This window comes from Meriones unguiculatus, chromosome 8 (genome assembly GCF_030254825.1).
Source record: "Meriones unguiculatus strain TT.TT164.6M chromosome 8, Bangor_MerUng_6.1, whole genome shotgun sequence".
In the NCBI taxonomy this organism is placed as follows: Eukaryota; Metazoa; Chordata; class Mammalia; order Rodentia; family Muridae; genus Meriones; species Meriones unguiculatus.
The window spans coordinates 45397750-45414923 of record NC_083356.1 but is presented as its reverse complement, the minus strand read 5'-3'; the positions used below and the strand labels follow the sequence as shown (position 1 = coordinate 45414923).

Sequence of the window (17174 nt, the reverse complement as noted above, 5' to 3'; positions counted from 1 at the left end):
AAAGAATACATCTGCACTGTCAGTATTATTTTGGTAGGTCAGATGGACTATCCCTCCTACCTTCACCTAGTTGTGGTACACGGCGAATAGGAGTTTGGTCCTTAGCCAGTAGGTTAGTGCTGCTGCAAGCATCCTAGACAATGAAAGCCGCTTCACATGGTTCCACCACTCTGGCCATCTCTACTTTTCCTGTTTAATATCTCATTTAATGCCAGAACAAACTGAGAATATGGCTCAGCAATTGCCTACCATGCTTTGAGCCCTAGAACTACCAAGTAACAGCAAAGGTTTAGTTGAGTAAATACTCAAATACAAAGAAAAACACACAGTGCCCAACCAAGCCATATGCCTTGGGAATTTTACCAAAGCAACGAAGACCTATAGGATCACAGAAATTAGAAATTGGGACAGTGAAAGTTTTTGTTCTGGGGCTAGAGTAGCTCAGTTGTAATGTACTTGCCTACCATGCTAGAGGCCCTAGGTTCAACTCCCATGGCATCAAAAGGAAAAGGAGAGGGGAAAATTATGTCAAGGACAGCTATCGATAGATCACAATTAGAAAATGTATGTGGCCTAGCATGGTGGTCTGTGACTTTTGATCCTAGAATTGAGGAGGCAGAAGCAGGTGGATCTCTGCGAGCTCAAGGCCAGCCTGGTCTAAAGAGTGAGTTCCAGGACAGCCAGGGCAGAGAAACCCTGCCTCAAAATAAATTAATTAATTAAATAGAGAAAGTGAATGTATATAGTCATCAGAGAGGCTTCCTCCTATGACAGATGAAAACAAAATACAGAGACCCACAACCGGACCTTACACAGAGAGACACCTTAGAGCCTGCAACTCTAAATGCGACCTGTCCATCAAATCCCACCTACTCCCAGCCCCCTTAGACCTCGGGAAACCCTGTGTAAGAAGATGCTAAAGCATAAGAGCCAAAGAGTATGGAAAATACCAGGAGAACAAGTTCTTCTAAATTAGCTGAGCAAAACTCATATGAACTCAGAGACTGAAGGATCGAGTAAGCAGCCTGCACAGATCTGCACCAGCTCCTCTGCTTATGTATTATAGCCTTCAGCTTAGTATTTTTCTGGGCCTCATGAGTGTGTAAAAAACCGAGTCTCTGATTCTTGGGCCTTATCTTGGGGTTCTTTTCCTCATGTTGATTTGCCTTGTCCAACTTCAATGTGATGACTTTTGTTGTATCTTATTACATTTTATTTTGTTTTGTTGTTATCTTTAGAAGCCTGTTTTTTGTTTGTTTGTTTGTTTGTTTTTGTTTTTCTAATGTAAGAAAGGGAGTGGATTCAGAGGAGAGAGAAGTTGGGGAATAACTGGGAAGAGTAGAAGGACAGGAAACTAATGAGGATATATTGTATGAGAATTTTGCTGCTGTTGTTTTGTTTGTTTTTCTAGACAGGGTTTCTCTGTGTAACAAAGCCCTGGCTGTCCTGGACTCACTGTGTAGACCAGGCTGGCCTTGAACGCACAGAGATCTGCCTTCCTTTTACTCCTGAATGCTGGGATTAAAGACACCATGACCAACCAGCCTGAGAAACTTCAAATTTCCCTTTTATTAAAAAAGGAAAAACACAAAAAACAAAACAAAACAAAAAAAGCATAGAGACAGACAAAGAAAAAAAGAAAAAAATAAAGACCAGTTAAGGAGATACAGAATAATAAAGTAATAATAAGGAATTTAATTAGCTGGCAAAAACTATTGCTCCTACCTTAGATTGTAGCCTAATCCTCTTGGGGACCTGTGTCCCTCTGCCTCCCATTTTATTATCCAATGAACCCCACCTGCCCTTCATGATAGGTCAATAAACATTGTTAAACTGGAAAAAAGAGAGAGAAAAGAAAAGAAAATGTATATGAGCTCTGAACACTATCTCTTCTCATACCCTCCCCTACGTGTCTGATGCATGCCTGCGAGCTCAGAAGTAGGTAGGTGGAGGCAGGAGGATCAGGAGTTCAAGGCCAACCTCAGCTACTTGAGACTAGATAAACAAATAAATAATAGGAGAAATGAGTGGTCCTGAGGAACAAATTTATCAAACCCTGAAATTCAGAGTTACAGTGACTCTTTCTCCTCCTTCATCCTTTTTCTATCCTCTCTTTTCCCAGATCATAGATTATGCTCTTCTGGGTTTCACAAACATCAAGAGAAATTGTGCCAGGCTGTTAGCAGATGCTCTCAATCCAGCTTTTCAGGAGGCTGAGGTAGAGGGATCGCTTGCTTTTGACAGGCCTGGGAAAAGGTTTTTAAACCACATCCAAAGTACACTTCTAAAACAGCTGAGGATGTAGGTCGGTGATAAACTCTTACCTGCTTGGCATGCATAGAGCCCAGGGGGCAGTTCCTCAGCAACACAGAAGACACGACAAATGAACGAGTACTCAGAACAAGTTATGTATTTTGAGGTGGGGTCTTATGTAGACCAGGCTGGCCTTGATCTCCCTAAGTTGGGGGGGTGACCTTGAACTCATCCAGCTTCAGTCCCCCCAGTTGCTGGAATTATAGGCACATGCTACCAGCCCCAGCTCTAGAGGATGATTCCTGGATTTGATATGGAAAAAATGCCATGTTAAAGTATAGAAACCATTCTCTTTGCTTTCTGTAGAATATAAACTTTCACATTTAGATGTTGTTATTTTTTTCGGATGTTATGTAATGGATGGCTATAAAAGAGACTTTTGGCTTCCTTAACATAGTTATATCTTAAAATGTACTGTGTCTTAACACACTCCTTTATTTCATGCTTGTCTTTGACTTAAGAGATTTAAGAGTCTTCAGTGAGGTTATCTGTCAACTTGATCTAGATAGGTAGCTCAAGTTCTTAGTGAGTGAAAGGTAACAGTACCGCCCAGGAGGGAAGAATGGCATGAGCCAAGGCTGGTATCAGTCTTTGGAAGTTTAGGACAAAGAACATCTCAAGGGCTCCAGGTCAGGTACATGCCAGATCTCTTTGCTCCTCACAGAAACCGCACAACAAACAACCAAAAGGAGAGACTGATTTAATGTGCTGCCCAACTCACCCACCCAGGCTGTGGCTGTGATAGGGAGGCAAACTCAGATTATTTAACTCTAAGACCGGTGCCCTTACTGGGACTTGGACAAAAAGAAAACCATTCATCAGCTACTTAGCAAGTTCTAGGGCAACCTGGACTACACAGACTGTCTCAAAAACAAACAATAACAACAACCAAAACAAAACTAGGTCGGGGCCAGCAAGGTGGATCAGGGATGTCTTTGTCCCACATGCCCGCTATCCAGAGTTCAGTCTTCGGAACCCATGTAAAGGGAGAAGGGAGCTAACTCCATACAGTTGTCCTGTGAGCTCCACGCGTGCCATGGCCAAAAAACAGGTGGCAGCAGACTTGCAGTCCAGCACTGGGGAGGTGAAGACAGGAGAATCCCTGGGGCTCGTGGGCCAGCCAGTCTAGCTGAATCGGCGAGCACCAGGCTCAGTGACGAGATCTGTCTCAAGAAAGGGAAAAAAAAAATGTAGGGAGTGATTCATAAGGACACTCGAACACTGACCTCAACCTTCCCCACGCACACACAGAATGTGCAGCTGCACCCGCACATGCCCGTACGAACACACCCGCGGAAAGTCCCTAAACGATGCGAAGCAGCGTGTATCTTATTTTCTAAGAGTTGCTTAACACCAAACCATTTCCGTGAAGTCCCAGACTGTTTGTGTTTATAAGCCACGATGTCTCCTGTAGCAGACTGTGGAACTGGTAAACTTTCCAATGAGCAGATGGTGCCATCTGCCCATCACAGTGCTAAGATAGATAATCTGGGGCCAGGCGTGACGCTTAACAGGTGCGCCACTGTGGAACGAATGCGTGTTATGATGCCATCACATGACTGGCTAGCTGTCCTTTTTCAGATTTCTGGTTTTTTTTTGTTTTTTTTGGCTGCTAGAGAAAGTCTTGCCATGTATCCCAGGCTGGCCCCAACTTGAACTTGGTTAGCTTTTAAAGCTGTAGCCATATGCATTATACTTAGAACTGCACTTCAGACACTTGTAAAATTCAGTGTTTATGCCATTAAACATGTAATGAGAAAGAAAAATACCTTTCAAGGTAAAATAGTGTCTTAGTGACAACACAGGTGGTAAAAAATGTACCTCTTAGTTTTATTTAAAAACAGGCTGTTTCTATATCCCAGACCCCTGGCTGGCCTGCAACTTTCTATTTAGACCAGGTTGACCTCAAACTTGCTAAAGTTTTGCTACCTCTTCTTCCAAGGACTGGGACTATAGACATGTGCCATTATATCTGGCTACAAGTTGACTTTAGTTATTTTTATTAGTTTGAAACTTTCTTACAATCACAGATCAAACAAAGATCCTTGTAGGTGCTTTTTTAAAATTAAAAAAAAATCTTTTATTTTATTGTGGTTTCTTATATCTCTACCTCGCTTTTCCACCCCCAGTTCCTTCCAACACCCCAACATCAGGTAGGAGAGAAAGAAGGTTAAGATTACACATGTGAACAGGAAGGAGAGCATCTGAGGATTTCACGACCCTTAGAGCGGGTGAGCCTGACTCCCATAGGCTAGCTAGCTGTCTGCCATTTAGTTCCATAGGCAGGGGTCTCTGGTAGGTCATCAGAGCTGGTGTGTCCCATGACGGCAAGGATCATGTCAAGCCCAGAACAAAGAATTCCCGTACAATACTGTTACTGCCTGTTATGGAACCTGTTGTATGGAGACTGCTCTCTGTATTCGTGCCACAGCCAATGTTCCGTATAACTCATGGTGCCAAGGGAACGCAGCAGGGATTAGTAAACATACACAGAGTTGTCATATAAATATACATGCAGGTCATAATTCAAAATGCTGTTGGGAGAGCCACCGTGAGGGATTTTTTGCTTTAATCCCTAAACTGAGGACAAGATCACACAAAATAAGTTACGTTTACATTTATGCTAAAATGTGGCTATGCTCCGAGAAAGCCAGGAATTTGGATAACTCATGATAACTCACCTGGTTTGTTAGTCAGTCTACATTGCATTAGGCTAGCAAAAGATGAATCTGAGAACATACAAAACTACCAGCAAATCAGTGTGCTTGTATTTTTGGGAGGAAGGTGTGCATGTGTGTGTGAGTGTGTGTGTGTCTCTGTATGTGTGTTTTATTTTGGGTTTTGGCACTGCCTGTGATTTAATTCATTGTTGTGTGTGCTAGGCAAACTCTTTGCCACTGAGCTATATCCTTAACCCAGTGTTTTTGTTTCTAAGGCCAACATTATTCTTTTGACCAAATAGTTTATCAGCATTTTAAGATTGTGACTCTCTTGTAAGAGTCATTGGATTAAATATTGGTACCCTCCTAATAGGGATCCTACATTCTGAATTCTGATATATATATATATTATAAAAGCAAAGTATTTTACAAACTGGTACTAGGTGAATATACCAGTAAATTATTTTTCTATTTTAATGTCCATTTCATCATCTGTATAAATCGCCAACATTAATATAAGCAGGAATTGGACCTGTAGCACAGGTCTGCAATGCTATCAGTTTGGAAGACTGAGGCAAGAGGATTCTAAGTTTAGGTGTTACCTGGGCTGCGCAGTGAGTTCAAGGTCAGCCTGGACAACCTAGTAAGACCCTGTCATAAAATAAAAATATAAAAAAGGACTGGGAATGTACTTAGTAGTGAAGTATGTCCTTAGTACATATGAAATCCTATGTTCAATTCCCAGCACTGCAAAGCAATACTGCTACCAATGATAACACTAATTAATAAATGTGGGTGATAAATGCAGCTGCACTCTGAATACTATTTGTGAGATGTCAGGAGAACCAGTTAATGTTGTGGATAAAGAGGTTAATAGTGTATATAGTGAGTTAGGTGATGTTTCTTGTGGTTTATAGAATTTTTTTAAGATCTATTTATTTATTATGTATACAATGTTCTGTCTATATGTACACCTGCATGCCAGAAGAGGGCACTAGATCTTATTATAGATGGCTGTGAGCCACCAATGTGGTTGCTGGGAATTGAACTCAGGACCTCTGGAAGAACAGCCAGTGCTCTTAACCTCTAAGCCATCTCTCCAGCCCGGTTTATAGAATTTTGCAGCTCACATTCCTAAGTAAGAAATTTCCTAATAATGAGTAGCTTTAAAGTTTTTCTATTTTTCCTACGGATGAGCTATCAATGGCAAACATAGATATTCAGGCTTTTATTACACAAAATATTGTTGTGGTTATTTTAGTTTTTCAAGACAAGGTTTCTCTGTGTAGTTCCTGCCTTTTCTGGAACTCAGAGATTCACCTGCCTTTGCTTCCTGAGTGTTGCAATTAAAAGCTTGCGCTGCCACCGCCACCTAGCTACAAAGTATTGTTTTTAAGTGAGAGGATTATCTTTATTACATTTCTTTGTCTACTTATCTCTTTGTTTATTAATCTGTGGGTGGCTGGGACTTGAAGGGGTGTGGGTGTGCGATGAGGCTTGTATGGAGGTCAGAGGATAACTTACAAGAGTCAGTTGTCTCCTTTTTTCCTGTGGGTCCTGGGAATGAAACTCAGATCATCAGGCTTTGTGGCAAGCAAGTATCTTTTTGTACACTGAGCTATCTCACCTGCTCTTAAGCAACCTTTGCAGACAACTCCAGCATTTGCTGTGCCTCCTGGCTCAGGCCTGAAATTCCAGCACTCAACAAACAGATGCGGGGGGGGGGGGGGGATTACTACAGATTCGGTGCCATCCTAGGCTATGTGATGAAGACACCAGTTCAGTCAGGTCCATATAGAAAAATTCTCAAAAATTTAAAAAGTCACTCTACTTTTGACTACCTGAGATGTCTTCAGGGTCAAGGAGAGAATAGTGGACTTGATTTCAGTCCACTGGGTGCTCTGCCAGCACTCCCCTGGTTCCTCGTCTCATTTCCTCCTCAAAAGAGAAAAGACTGACATCCCACCTGAAGGCCTGTTATGATAACATGGTTTTATTTATTTTTTTAAATTTTATTTTTCTTATTAGTTACATTTTGTTAACTCTGTGTCCCGATAACATGGTTTTAAAATCAGGTTGAACTTTAAAATTCTTTGGATTTGATTCTTGACTTGGATCTTCTCTTCCCATCTTCTGACATAGTTATCCATTATGTGTCTATTATTTTTCAGTTGATTTTTAAGGACTCTCGTTTTTACCATAAGCTACAGATAATCTCTCCATTGAACTTCCAGCCCACTTTAGATAGAATTTCTTAAGAAATGTGTAATGTCCACCTTGGAGTTTCTCTTCCCTCTTCCTACCCAAGTGTGGTAGGAAGATAAGTGTATCCAACTGTGCCTGGTATGTTGTTGATTCTTAAAAATAACTTTATTGAATGTTTATATACTATAAAATCCATCCATTTAAAGCATATAATTTGAGCCTGAGGAGATGGCTCAGTTGGTAGAAATATTTGCTCTACAATCATGAGGAGCCTGAGTTCAATCCCCACAACCCAGCTCTAAAAGCCTGACTCTGGCAGTCTCAATGCTGGAGAGGCAGAGACAGGGGAATCCTTGGGGCACACTGGCTAGCGCACCAAGCTTGATGACCTGGGTTTGGTCCCCAACTCCTACATGGTATAAAAAGAAAACTTTCTCTCCCATAATTAGTTATCTGACCTCCACATGCACACCATGTCATAGGCACATGTCTGCCCTTCATACATAAGTAAATAAATAAATAAATGCACTAATAGTAATTCTTTAAAATGGCAGATAATACCTGAGAAATGATCTCTGGCCTCTATTTGCACATACACACAAGTACACCTAGACAAACATGAACAAGCACACACACATACACACACACAGAAAGAGAAATAAAAGTAAATAATTAAGTGTATAATTGAGTAGTTTTTTTAAAATATATTTACAGAGTTGTGCAATCATTTTAGAAGAATTTCATCAACTCAGAAAAACAAACCATTATGTAAAACCTCTCTGCCAACCACCAAGATACCCTCCAGCCCAAGAGAAGTCCTGTTCTGAATATGTGTTTCATCTGTCCAGAATGGTGTTATAAAGCTGTGTTCTCTGTATTTTTGAAACTCTCTGAGAGCTTGTAATTATTTCAGAATTTAAAAAAGAGAAATGAAAACTATGAGTCTGCTGCTGTAGTTTACAGTGCATCTGGTTTGCACGTGCAAGGCTCTGGGTTTAGTACCCAGCACTAGACACACACACACACACACACACACACACACACACACACGCATGTTGACTGGTTTTTAAGAATGAACTGAAGGTCAGATGTACGGATTGGTTGGTGCAGTGTTTCCTTAGCATGCTTAAGCTGTGTGCAGTGGCACAGACCTATGACCTCAGCACTCAGGAGCTATGCAGAATGACCAAGATCTCAGGGTCATCCTTGACTACATACAATGAGTTTGAGGCAAGCCTGGGCTACAGTAGACTCTGTCTCAGAGAGAAAAGAAAAGAACTGAGGTGTTGGTATGGGGCATGTGTTGGTATGGGGTATACACATGCGCTGGGCAGGGTGCTGGGCACACAGGTTTAAATGAAGCTGTGACCACCTCCCAGAGAGCCTAGTGTTTATTTAGGTAGGAAGACAAGGAAAGTGAACAGCAAGAGTGTGCAGTGAGGCAGGTGATTTTGATGGAGGGGACGCTGGAGCCAGCAGGACAGTATGGAGAGAACTCAGGTTGGCATGAAGTCAAGAACTGTTTCAAGAGGTGCTGGCTACCAAATTTTTTTAATGCATGTCATGTGAGAAGCATGTGGGACTGTGTGTGAGCACTCCACAAACCCACGTGGCACTAGTGTAGCCTCTTTCTTGGGACTTTTGCCCCCGTTGGCTAGAGTCTTCTGCCTGCGTTGCTCTCTGGCCTGCATGCCATGCATTCTTCATGGGTTGTTTCTTCTCCCCAGTGTCCAACAAGCACCCATTTGTGGACAGCAATCTCCTGTACCAGTTCAGAATGAACTTCCGCCGGAGGCGAAGGCTGATGGAGCTGCTCAATGAGAAGTCCCCATCCTCCCAGGAGACACATGACAGTCCCTTCTGCCTGAGGAAGCAGAGCCATGACAATCGGAAATCTACCAGCTTTATGTCAGGTATGCCGCTATCGTGTGTGCACGTGCGTTGTGTCCTTTGAGAAATAATAAAGAGTGGGGCTGAGAATGTGACTCAGGAATGCTGCTTTTCTAGCAAGCAGAAAGCCCTGAGTTTAATCTCTGGCAAACCCCTGGTGAGGTGGTCCATGCCTGTAAATTCCAGACATCAGGAAGAGGCAGGGGACTTGGAAATTCAAGGTCATCTTCCATTACAGTATTTGAGATCTGCTTGAGTTACATGAGACCTTGTGCTAAAATAAACACACACACACACACACACACACACACACACACACACCACCCCAAATACAGAAGTGTGAGATGCTTAAAAGGGATCTCCAACTCCTCTTGAAAACTTGGCATTGACTTAGGGAATTTGGTGACTTAAAGCTCAGAAGCACACGGTGGGCGTGGGGCACGAGCCTGTGATCCCAGTGATTGTGAGATGGAGATAAGGAACTTAAGGTCCGGCTTGGAGACATTATTTCTTGAGACCCCACCTCAAAAGAAAGAGGAAGAGAGGGGATGGGAGAGGAAAGGAAGAAAGTAAAGAAGGAAGTAGGATAGAGAGGAAGGCAGGAAAGAGACAATAAGCGGTGGACGTACCTCAGTAACAAACATATTTGTCATGTCCTGCTTTTGAACAGGAGCTGATAGTGAGGATAGTTAACCCTGTGAATCAAGATATTTCCATGCCTCGGGCATGGCTACTTGTTTTTCTCACTTAATTCTTACTCTAACCCTAAGAAAATGCTTGTTCCTGTCCTCCTTTTACAGATGAAGAAAACACTCTGGCATTGGGGTGCTGTACGGTTCCAAGTGGTAAACATAGCTTCGTCCCAGCAGTTCCACTCTATCCTGCCCCTTTCTGAGTCCCATATATGCCAAGTCCTCACACACAGCCAGATTCAGGATGAAAATGAAGCAGGGCTGCTGAGTAGAAAGTAAAGCCAGTTGAAGGCCAGCAGGCCAAGCTTATGTCCCAAGGTCACCCAAGGGACACACTCTGCAGTCTTCTGCAGATGCCGAGGAGCAATCCAGTCTTCCTTTGGGACAGGGCCTTGCCTGCATCTTGAGTAGGTTCAGTAGACCTGAGAGGAGACTACGCTAGCACAGGCCTGTAAAGCCAGCACTGGTTCTTTGCTAGTTTGCTTTCTCTCCATGTGCCAGTCAGCTAGTGTCCTGTTTCCCTCACTTCCAGGCCTTCAGCCTTCAGGGCCACCCTATTTTGTGGCAGGAAGAACCAAGTTTGATAACTGGAGACTCTGTCTCTTGCAACAGTTTGAAAGCGTCAGTATGCGCCGTCTTCCGTGCTTCCAAATGATTGCTGGCCGTCATTAAATCAGGGCCATTTACTACCTCTGTGTAGTAAGTACCGCATACATCGCCAGCATTGGGTTTTTCTACAGGAAAGGAAAGCCTGGGTTTGTTATTTCCTGGATTCATGTCCTATAGGAGCTGGAGAGATGGTCCAGTTGGTAAAGTGCCCAACACTCAAGCATGATGACCTGGGTTTAGATCTGCAGCGCTCAAGATAAAAGATGTTAAGATTAAAAAGAGATAAAATGATATAGTGCCGTGTGTCTACAATCCCAGTGCTAGGGAGATGGGGACAAGATGACTGGGCTTCACTGGTCAATCTAGCCTAGACGTCAGGGTCCAGGTTCAGTGAGAAAAACCATGTCTCAAAACATAAGATGGACAGCGACTGGGGAAGCCTCTGGGTATTGGCCTTTGACCTCTACATGCAAGAATACACGTGCACATGTGCATATGTACATACAACCTTCACATGGATATGTATACACACACAGCAACACACACACAAATACTCCAGGAAAAAAAAATATCTTGTAAACTTGGCAGTGTGGTGTGCCCTGTAATTCCAGGACTCTGGTGGTTGAACCTAGCACAGGCTACATAATGAGCCCCATTTTGAAAAGGAAGAGGGATAGATAGAAAGATGTTTATATATATCATGTGATCCTCTACTCACACCCCCTCCTGTGAAATAATATTATTTCCTTTGACAGTCCAGGAAATTGAAAGGGAATGAACTGAAAGAGAATGGCTTGAATTATGCTGTCTGTGACTGTGTGGCCAAACTGGACATCAAATTTTGACTTTGCAGCTGATAGCCCAGGAGTTCTAGGTCCTGAGACCACCTGCTCAGTGACGGTGTTTGCTTCCCCCTCTACAGTCAGCCCCAGCAAGGAGATCAAGATCGTGTCTGCCGTGCGGAGGAGCAGCATGAGTAGCTGTGGCAGCAGCGGCTACTTCAGCAGCAGCCCAACGCTCAGCAGCAGCCCCCCTGTGCTCTGCAACCCCAAATCTGGTGGGTGAAAAAAGGGTAGCCATGCTCCCATCTGTAGAGGCTTGGGCGGATATGCAGGCCGAGTTCCTTGGGAAACAGAGATGAAAGGAGCAGGAATCTTACAAAAGCATCCTCTTGAGCCAACACCCGCTGAGTGTCTGGGGAAGAATCGTATGCAGGCTGTGATACAAGCTCCTGGAAGGTTACTGCTGACCAGTGCTAAGGTGCCCTGCAGAACTGCATAGAGTGACTGAGAGAGCTGAGGCGAGGGCCTCATTGTTGAGTTATTCATCATTGATTCCCTGAAAGGGAGGCATAGCTTTGCTCAGGACAGCTGCCTTTAGAGAGGACTCTCAAAGTCAACTGAGGACTGTCCAATACTAGCACCACCAGTAGCTGGATCCAGCAGCCGAGAGGTACTCACTGTCTCTAAAATGGGCTTCAGCAACTTGTAAATGCAGTAGAAAACAAAAACAGCTTTCTTAGACTATGGCAAGCAAGGCTCTATGTGGGCCTTGTGTGCCTCTCTCCTCTGTCTCTCTCTCATTTGTTTGTTTGCTGAGACAAGGTGTTGTTATGTAGTCCTGCCATGCCTGGTATTCATTATGTAGCCCAGGCTAGCCCTAAACTTGCTACACTTCTTCCTGCTGGATGCTGGGATTCCTGGCATGAGCCATTGCACTTGGCCTGGGTGCCTAGCACTTGTAAGGAAGAGGAGAGCTTATGTACACTAGCCTTGTACCACCTAGCCTTGGTGTCTTGCAGTTTCAAAACCTGTTCATCAGCCTCCATGAGGACTTTAACCATCATAAGGCTGGTTTTCAGAACAAGACAGTAACTTGCCATGCCAACCTGACAACCTGAGTTCAATCCCCAGGACTTAACGTAAAGATGGAAGGAAAGAAGACATGACACAGTATTCTCTGACCTCCACACATGGTGACACATCATCTTGTGTGTGTGTGTGTGTGTGTGTGTGTGTGTGTGTCTATCTCTCTCACTCAGTCTCACTCCCTCACAGACACACACACTCTCTCTCCAACAAATAAAAATAGAAATAATAGCCGTCTCTGTGTATATATATTTAGTAGTAAATATAAATATCTGGCCTCACCACTCTCCCAAAGTGAGAACAAAGCCATAGCGGTTGCTATAACCTCTGTCATGGGGATGAGTAGAGAGAAATCTGCAGGATAATTACCTGGGTATCAAAGTTCCTGTTTCTCAACACAATTTAAAAAAAAAAAAGCACATTAAAATAAACAGCCAGTCCTGCTGCCCAAAATATCACCAATTTTTCATAACCCCCTGAGGAGTCACAGGCATGGAGAGGAGCTTGTCTGCTAAGCAATAAGGTCTCATCCCTCAGACACTCACTGCTTTGCCTACCTCCTCTGTGTGGCCTGACAGATGTGTTTCTCATCTTGATATTTGACCCACTCCTCATCTTAGCAAATGTCACTTCACTTTGAAAGCTTTCTGAGAGGCAAAAGTTATAATCCCAACCACCTGCCCCCTTGTCAAGAAGCAGTTCTTGGCTCTCTACTAGGAAAGGGCCTCCTAAGCCTGGGGCTCACCCAGCAGGTGGGCCCAGCTGCCTGGGGGTCCTGCTGTCCTGCCCCTGCTGCTGTGATGCTGCTGCACACTCGCTTGTTGGGGACCAGAGTCTGACCTCTGAATGAATGCCACTGCCAAAGGGAATCAGAGGTGGGCGTTTTTTCCAGATTGGCCCGTCACCCTGGCTCCTTTCCCTTAAATCTCTGCTGTGCATGTGCCCATGTTAGGATGGTCCTTGTGCCCTATCCCCATTAGTTGCCCTGGGGTGCTAAGACAGCCCCCTCTCTAATTCCAAATTATCAAAGAATAGACAGGGAAATGCATCACTAGAGGATGATGAAGTTCATTACTAGGGGGGTTCACGCAGCTGTCTCTTGCCCTGTTAGGCAAAAGCAGTGAGCTGAGAATAGGCACACAAAACTCCACATTGTTATCTTCTCAGTTTCTGAGATGGCATAGCACAGGAGGACAGTGTGAGGGTTGCTAAGAATGTGGGGCCTGGCCCCAGTGCCTGAATTTGATCTTAATTTTACTACCCACATTTTAGCTACAGGATCTTGAACATGGTGCAAATTAACTTTTCTAGCCCAGTTTTTCCCACATGTAAAATTAATGGCAAAAAGTTAAAATAATTTGAAAACTATCAGACACTTCTGTGGTTTTAGGTTTTTCTACTATGAGTTTATTATATCTAATTTCACTTTCAAATGAAGCAAGCATGGTGGCACACAGCTGCAATCCCAGCTCTGGAGGCTGAGGTAGGATTACAGTGAGCTTAAAGCCAGCCTGGGCTACATATTATGTAAGCTAGACCTTGTTTTTTTGTTTGTTTGTTTGTTTTTAGCCAAACAAATAAACAAAACAAACAAACCAACAAAACCAAATAAAGCCGGGCAGTGGTGGCATACATCTTTAATCCCAGCACTTGGGAGGCAGAGGCAGTCAGATCCCTGTGAGTTTTAAGCCAGCCTGGTCTACAAAGAGAGTCCAGGACAGCCAAGGCTATGCACAGAGAAACCCCAAACAAACAACAACCAGCACCCCCACCCCCCACCCCCCAAAAAAAGAACCAGATAAGATTAATACAGTGATGAGCCAGACTCTTTGGCTCAGTGGTTCTCAACCTTCCGCATGCTGCGACCCTATGACACAGTTTCTCATGTTGTGGTGATGCCCCCAAACCATAACATTATTTTCGTTGCTACTTCATACCTATAATTTTGCTGTTGCCATGAAACATCATGTCAATATCTGATATGTAGATGATCTTAGACAACCCCTGTAAAAGGATCATTTGATTCCCAAAGAGATCAAAACCCACAGGGTGAGAACCACCGCTTTAGGTCACTAGCTCAGGTAGAGGTTAAACGAGTATCAGATTTGACAGGATCCAGGGCAGTGGCTCAGTCCACGGAGAATACTCAGGAAAGCTTCCTGGTCTGGCTCCCCAGAGCTTGAGGCAGCAGTCTTATGTTTCTAGGTTATTTATTAGAGAAAAGAATGAAGTTTAGTGAATGGGATGTATGTAGTGTGTTAGGGACAGGGAGTTGGATGGAGCATCTGCAACATGGCCACCGAACTGCTGGAGTTTTTTTTTTTTTTTTTCCTTCTTCACAATTTATTCATTATATATCCTGATTGAAGTCCCCTCCCTCAACTCCCCCAGCCCCACCCTCCTCCCCTCTTCCCCTTCTCCTAGTCCACTGAAAGGGGGAGTTCTCCACTATTGCCATCTGCAGTCTTGACATATAAAGGTGCATATAAGAAGTCAGAAGAAAAAGATGAATCAGAAACATAGCCTTTTCCTTTATAGGAAGACTTGATTCCTCCCTTTATCCCCTTGAAGGCATCTTGGCTCCTTTCCCCTCATCTCCCCATCCTCCCTGGATTCCCATGGTTCTCTAAGTTAGGTTTAAGCTCTTTGCTGGTATTTCCTGTCTGCTCAGTTAAAGAATGAACGTGAGGTCGAGGTCTTTTCCTGGTTGCCAGTCAAGAGAAGGCGTTCAAGAAATAATTGCTGTGTGAATGGGAAAAGGACTTACAAATGTGTATTCTCTGACACAATGTCTATCTCTTAGTGCTGAAGAGACCTGTCACTTCTGAGGAACTCTTGACTCCTGGGGCTCCATATGCAAGGAAGACATTCACAGTAAGTGTACGTTCTATGCACAACCTTCTGTCAGTGTGTGGCGTAGGGACCAAACTGAACACTTTTCTGTGACCCCCCCCTCCTTCTTTTCTTTTTGAGACAGCCTCACTGTGTGGCCCTGTATGGTCTGGAACTCACTATGTAGATTAGGCTGGCTCTGAGCTCACAGGGATCCTCCTGCCTCTGAACCCTAAGTGCTAGGATAAAGATTTCTGTCACCACACCCATCTGCACATCTTGTTTTTTATGTGGTTATAATACTACACTTTCTGAACTCTAGTGAAGTGAAATTCATTAAAAGGTCCCTTGATTTGTTACGTGATGTTTTAAACTCTTTTTGAATCCTGTCTTTTTCAGTATCTGCTATGCACTTACTCCAATGTAATTATGTACTTTTAAGATAAATGATAGTACAAAAAAAAATCCTGAATTTCTTCTTCATTAGGGTTAATTCTAAAAAATCATTAAGATGTTAGAAAGTCGCACAGAAGAGAAAGGAAACAAAACAGTAGGATGAATGTCTGCATGTGTTGAGGTGTATGGCCACCTGACTGTGTAGTCCATGTAGCTGTGGACTCACTCTTTCCTAGTGTTCTTTCGTTCTGCCTCCACAGGCCCCGTTGATTTTATTCAAGTGGAATCTAAGTTATTCTTCTGAAGTGTCCACATAACCTCAAACTATGCATAACCAACGATGGCTTTGAATTTCTGATCCTCCGGCCTCCACCTCTGGAGTACCGGGAATGCAGGCCACACTGGGTTTGTAAATGTTTGGCCAGTGCTCTACCAACTGCGACATGCCCAGGCCCATCCATGTAGTCTCATCTCCGCTATCCCACTTGCTTTCTTCTCTCAGCCTGCAGCACGTATATCAATAAACGTTAGGAGAACATCTCCTCTCTTCCTCTGTTTCCCAACAAATCTTGTCTATTACCGCAAAGAGAAGTTTTCCCGCACATTGATTCACACCCCAGACTTTTGCTGAGCACTGGGGAGTTAACATAAGAAGGGCTGTTGTAATACATCTGTATCAAGGAAAAGGGCACACCATGCATTAGAAAGTGAAACTGGATATAATAAATGCATGGTAGCAGATCCCGAAACCACAGACATGGCTGATAGTCTTAAGAATTTCCACTGGAGTTCCCTCTTGCCCTCTTGCTTTTCCCCCATCTCCAGCCTTTGGGAGATGGCTGTGTTTTGAGAGTAATCATTTTACTTTGTATTTGCATGCCAGCATCACTAATATTTGACAGCGAGGGTGTTTCAACTGCCTACTCCAGTTGGCATAGGTGCTAAGGATGCCTCGGATGCCTCAGAAACCATCTAGGGAACCTTGCTGCCAGTTCTGATTCTGTAGGAAAAGGCATGCTTTGGCACCAAACAGTGTTTGGATTAGAGTCTGTTTGTAAATTGTAAACTTTTTCTACTTTTCCGCTTGGGTTTCTCCGTATGGAAAATTGTCTTTCAAAAGAGGCCAAGACTCCTCACATCTCGGGCCATTAGTAGTTTAAACTGTTCTTCTAGGCGTCGAGGTAGCTGGGTCAAAGTCTATCATTTGGATATGAAGGAAAGATTATATGGAGATAGAGACTGAACCTGGAAAGAAAGTTCATTGATGTTTTTGAGATCTTCTTGGACTAATACTGATATGAAATTGGCTGGCAGCCGGAGGAGGAGGTATGCTGCCAGCTGCTTACTGGGGAGTGACCTCCCCAGTACAGATTCCTTCTGCCAAACAGGTTGTGTGTCTCCACTACATTTTCAGTCCCCTGAAACATAAAGATGAAATGAAGAAAAAAAAATATGTCAAGACATATAGTTGATTAATCCTAGGTGAGACTTCACTCTCTTGGAAAGACAAGCAAATTGCCAGGGACAGTGTACTGTTGGGTAACTGTGGTGTTTCTTTCTAGATTGTTGGTGATGCCGTTGGCTGGGGCTTTGTTGTACGAGGAAGTAAGCCATGCCACATCCAGGCTGTGGACCCCAGTGGGCCTGCGGCGGCTGCAGGGATGAAGGTACAGTTGATTGACCCCTTGCTCGTTCTCCTCTCTGCTCTG

At 43.7% G+C, this 17174-nt stretch overlaps 1 protein-coding gene across 1 annotated transcript in view; it reads left to right on the top strand.

The window, feature by feature from the left end:
- Deptor (DEP domain containing MTOR interacting protein) overlaps positions 1–17174 on the top strand; it is a 144586-nt gene that overhangs the window by 91440 nt on the left and 35972 nt on the right. Inside the window, exons 5-8 of the mRNA XM_021650066.2 lie at positions 8906–9091; positions 11292–11426; positions 15041–15111; positions 17028–17132. Of these exons, the coding sequence (XP_021505741.1) occupies positions 8906–9091; positions 11292–11426; positions 15041–15111; positions 17028–17132 (497 nt within the window). The remainder of the gene's footprint in view (positions 1–8905; positions 9092–11291; positions 11427–15040; positions 15112–17027; positions 17133–17174) is intronic.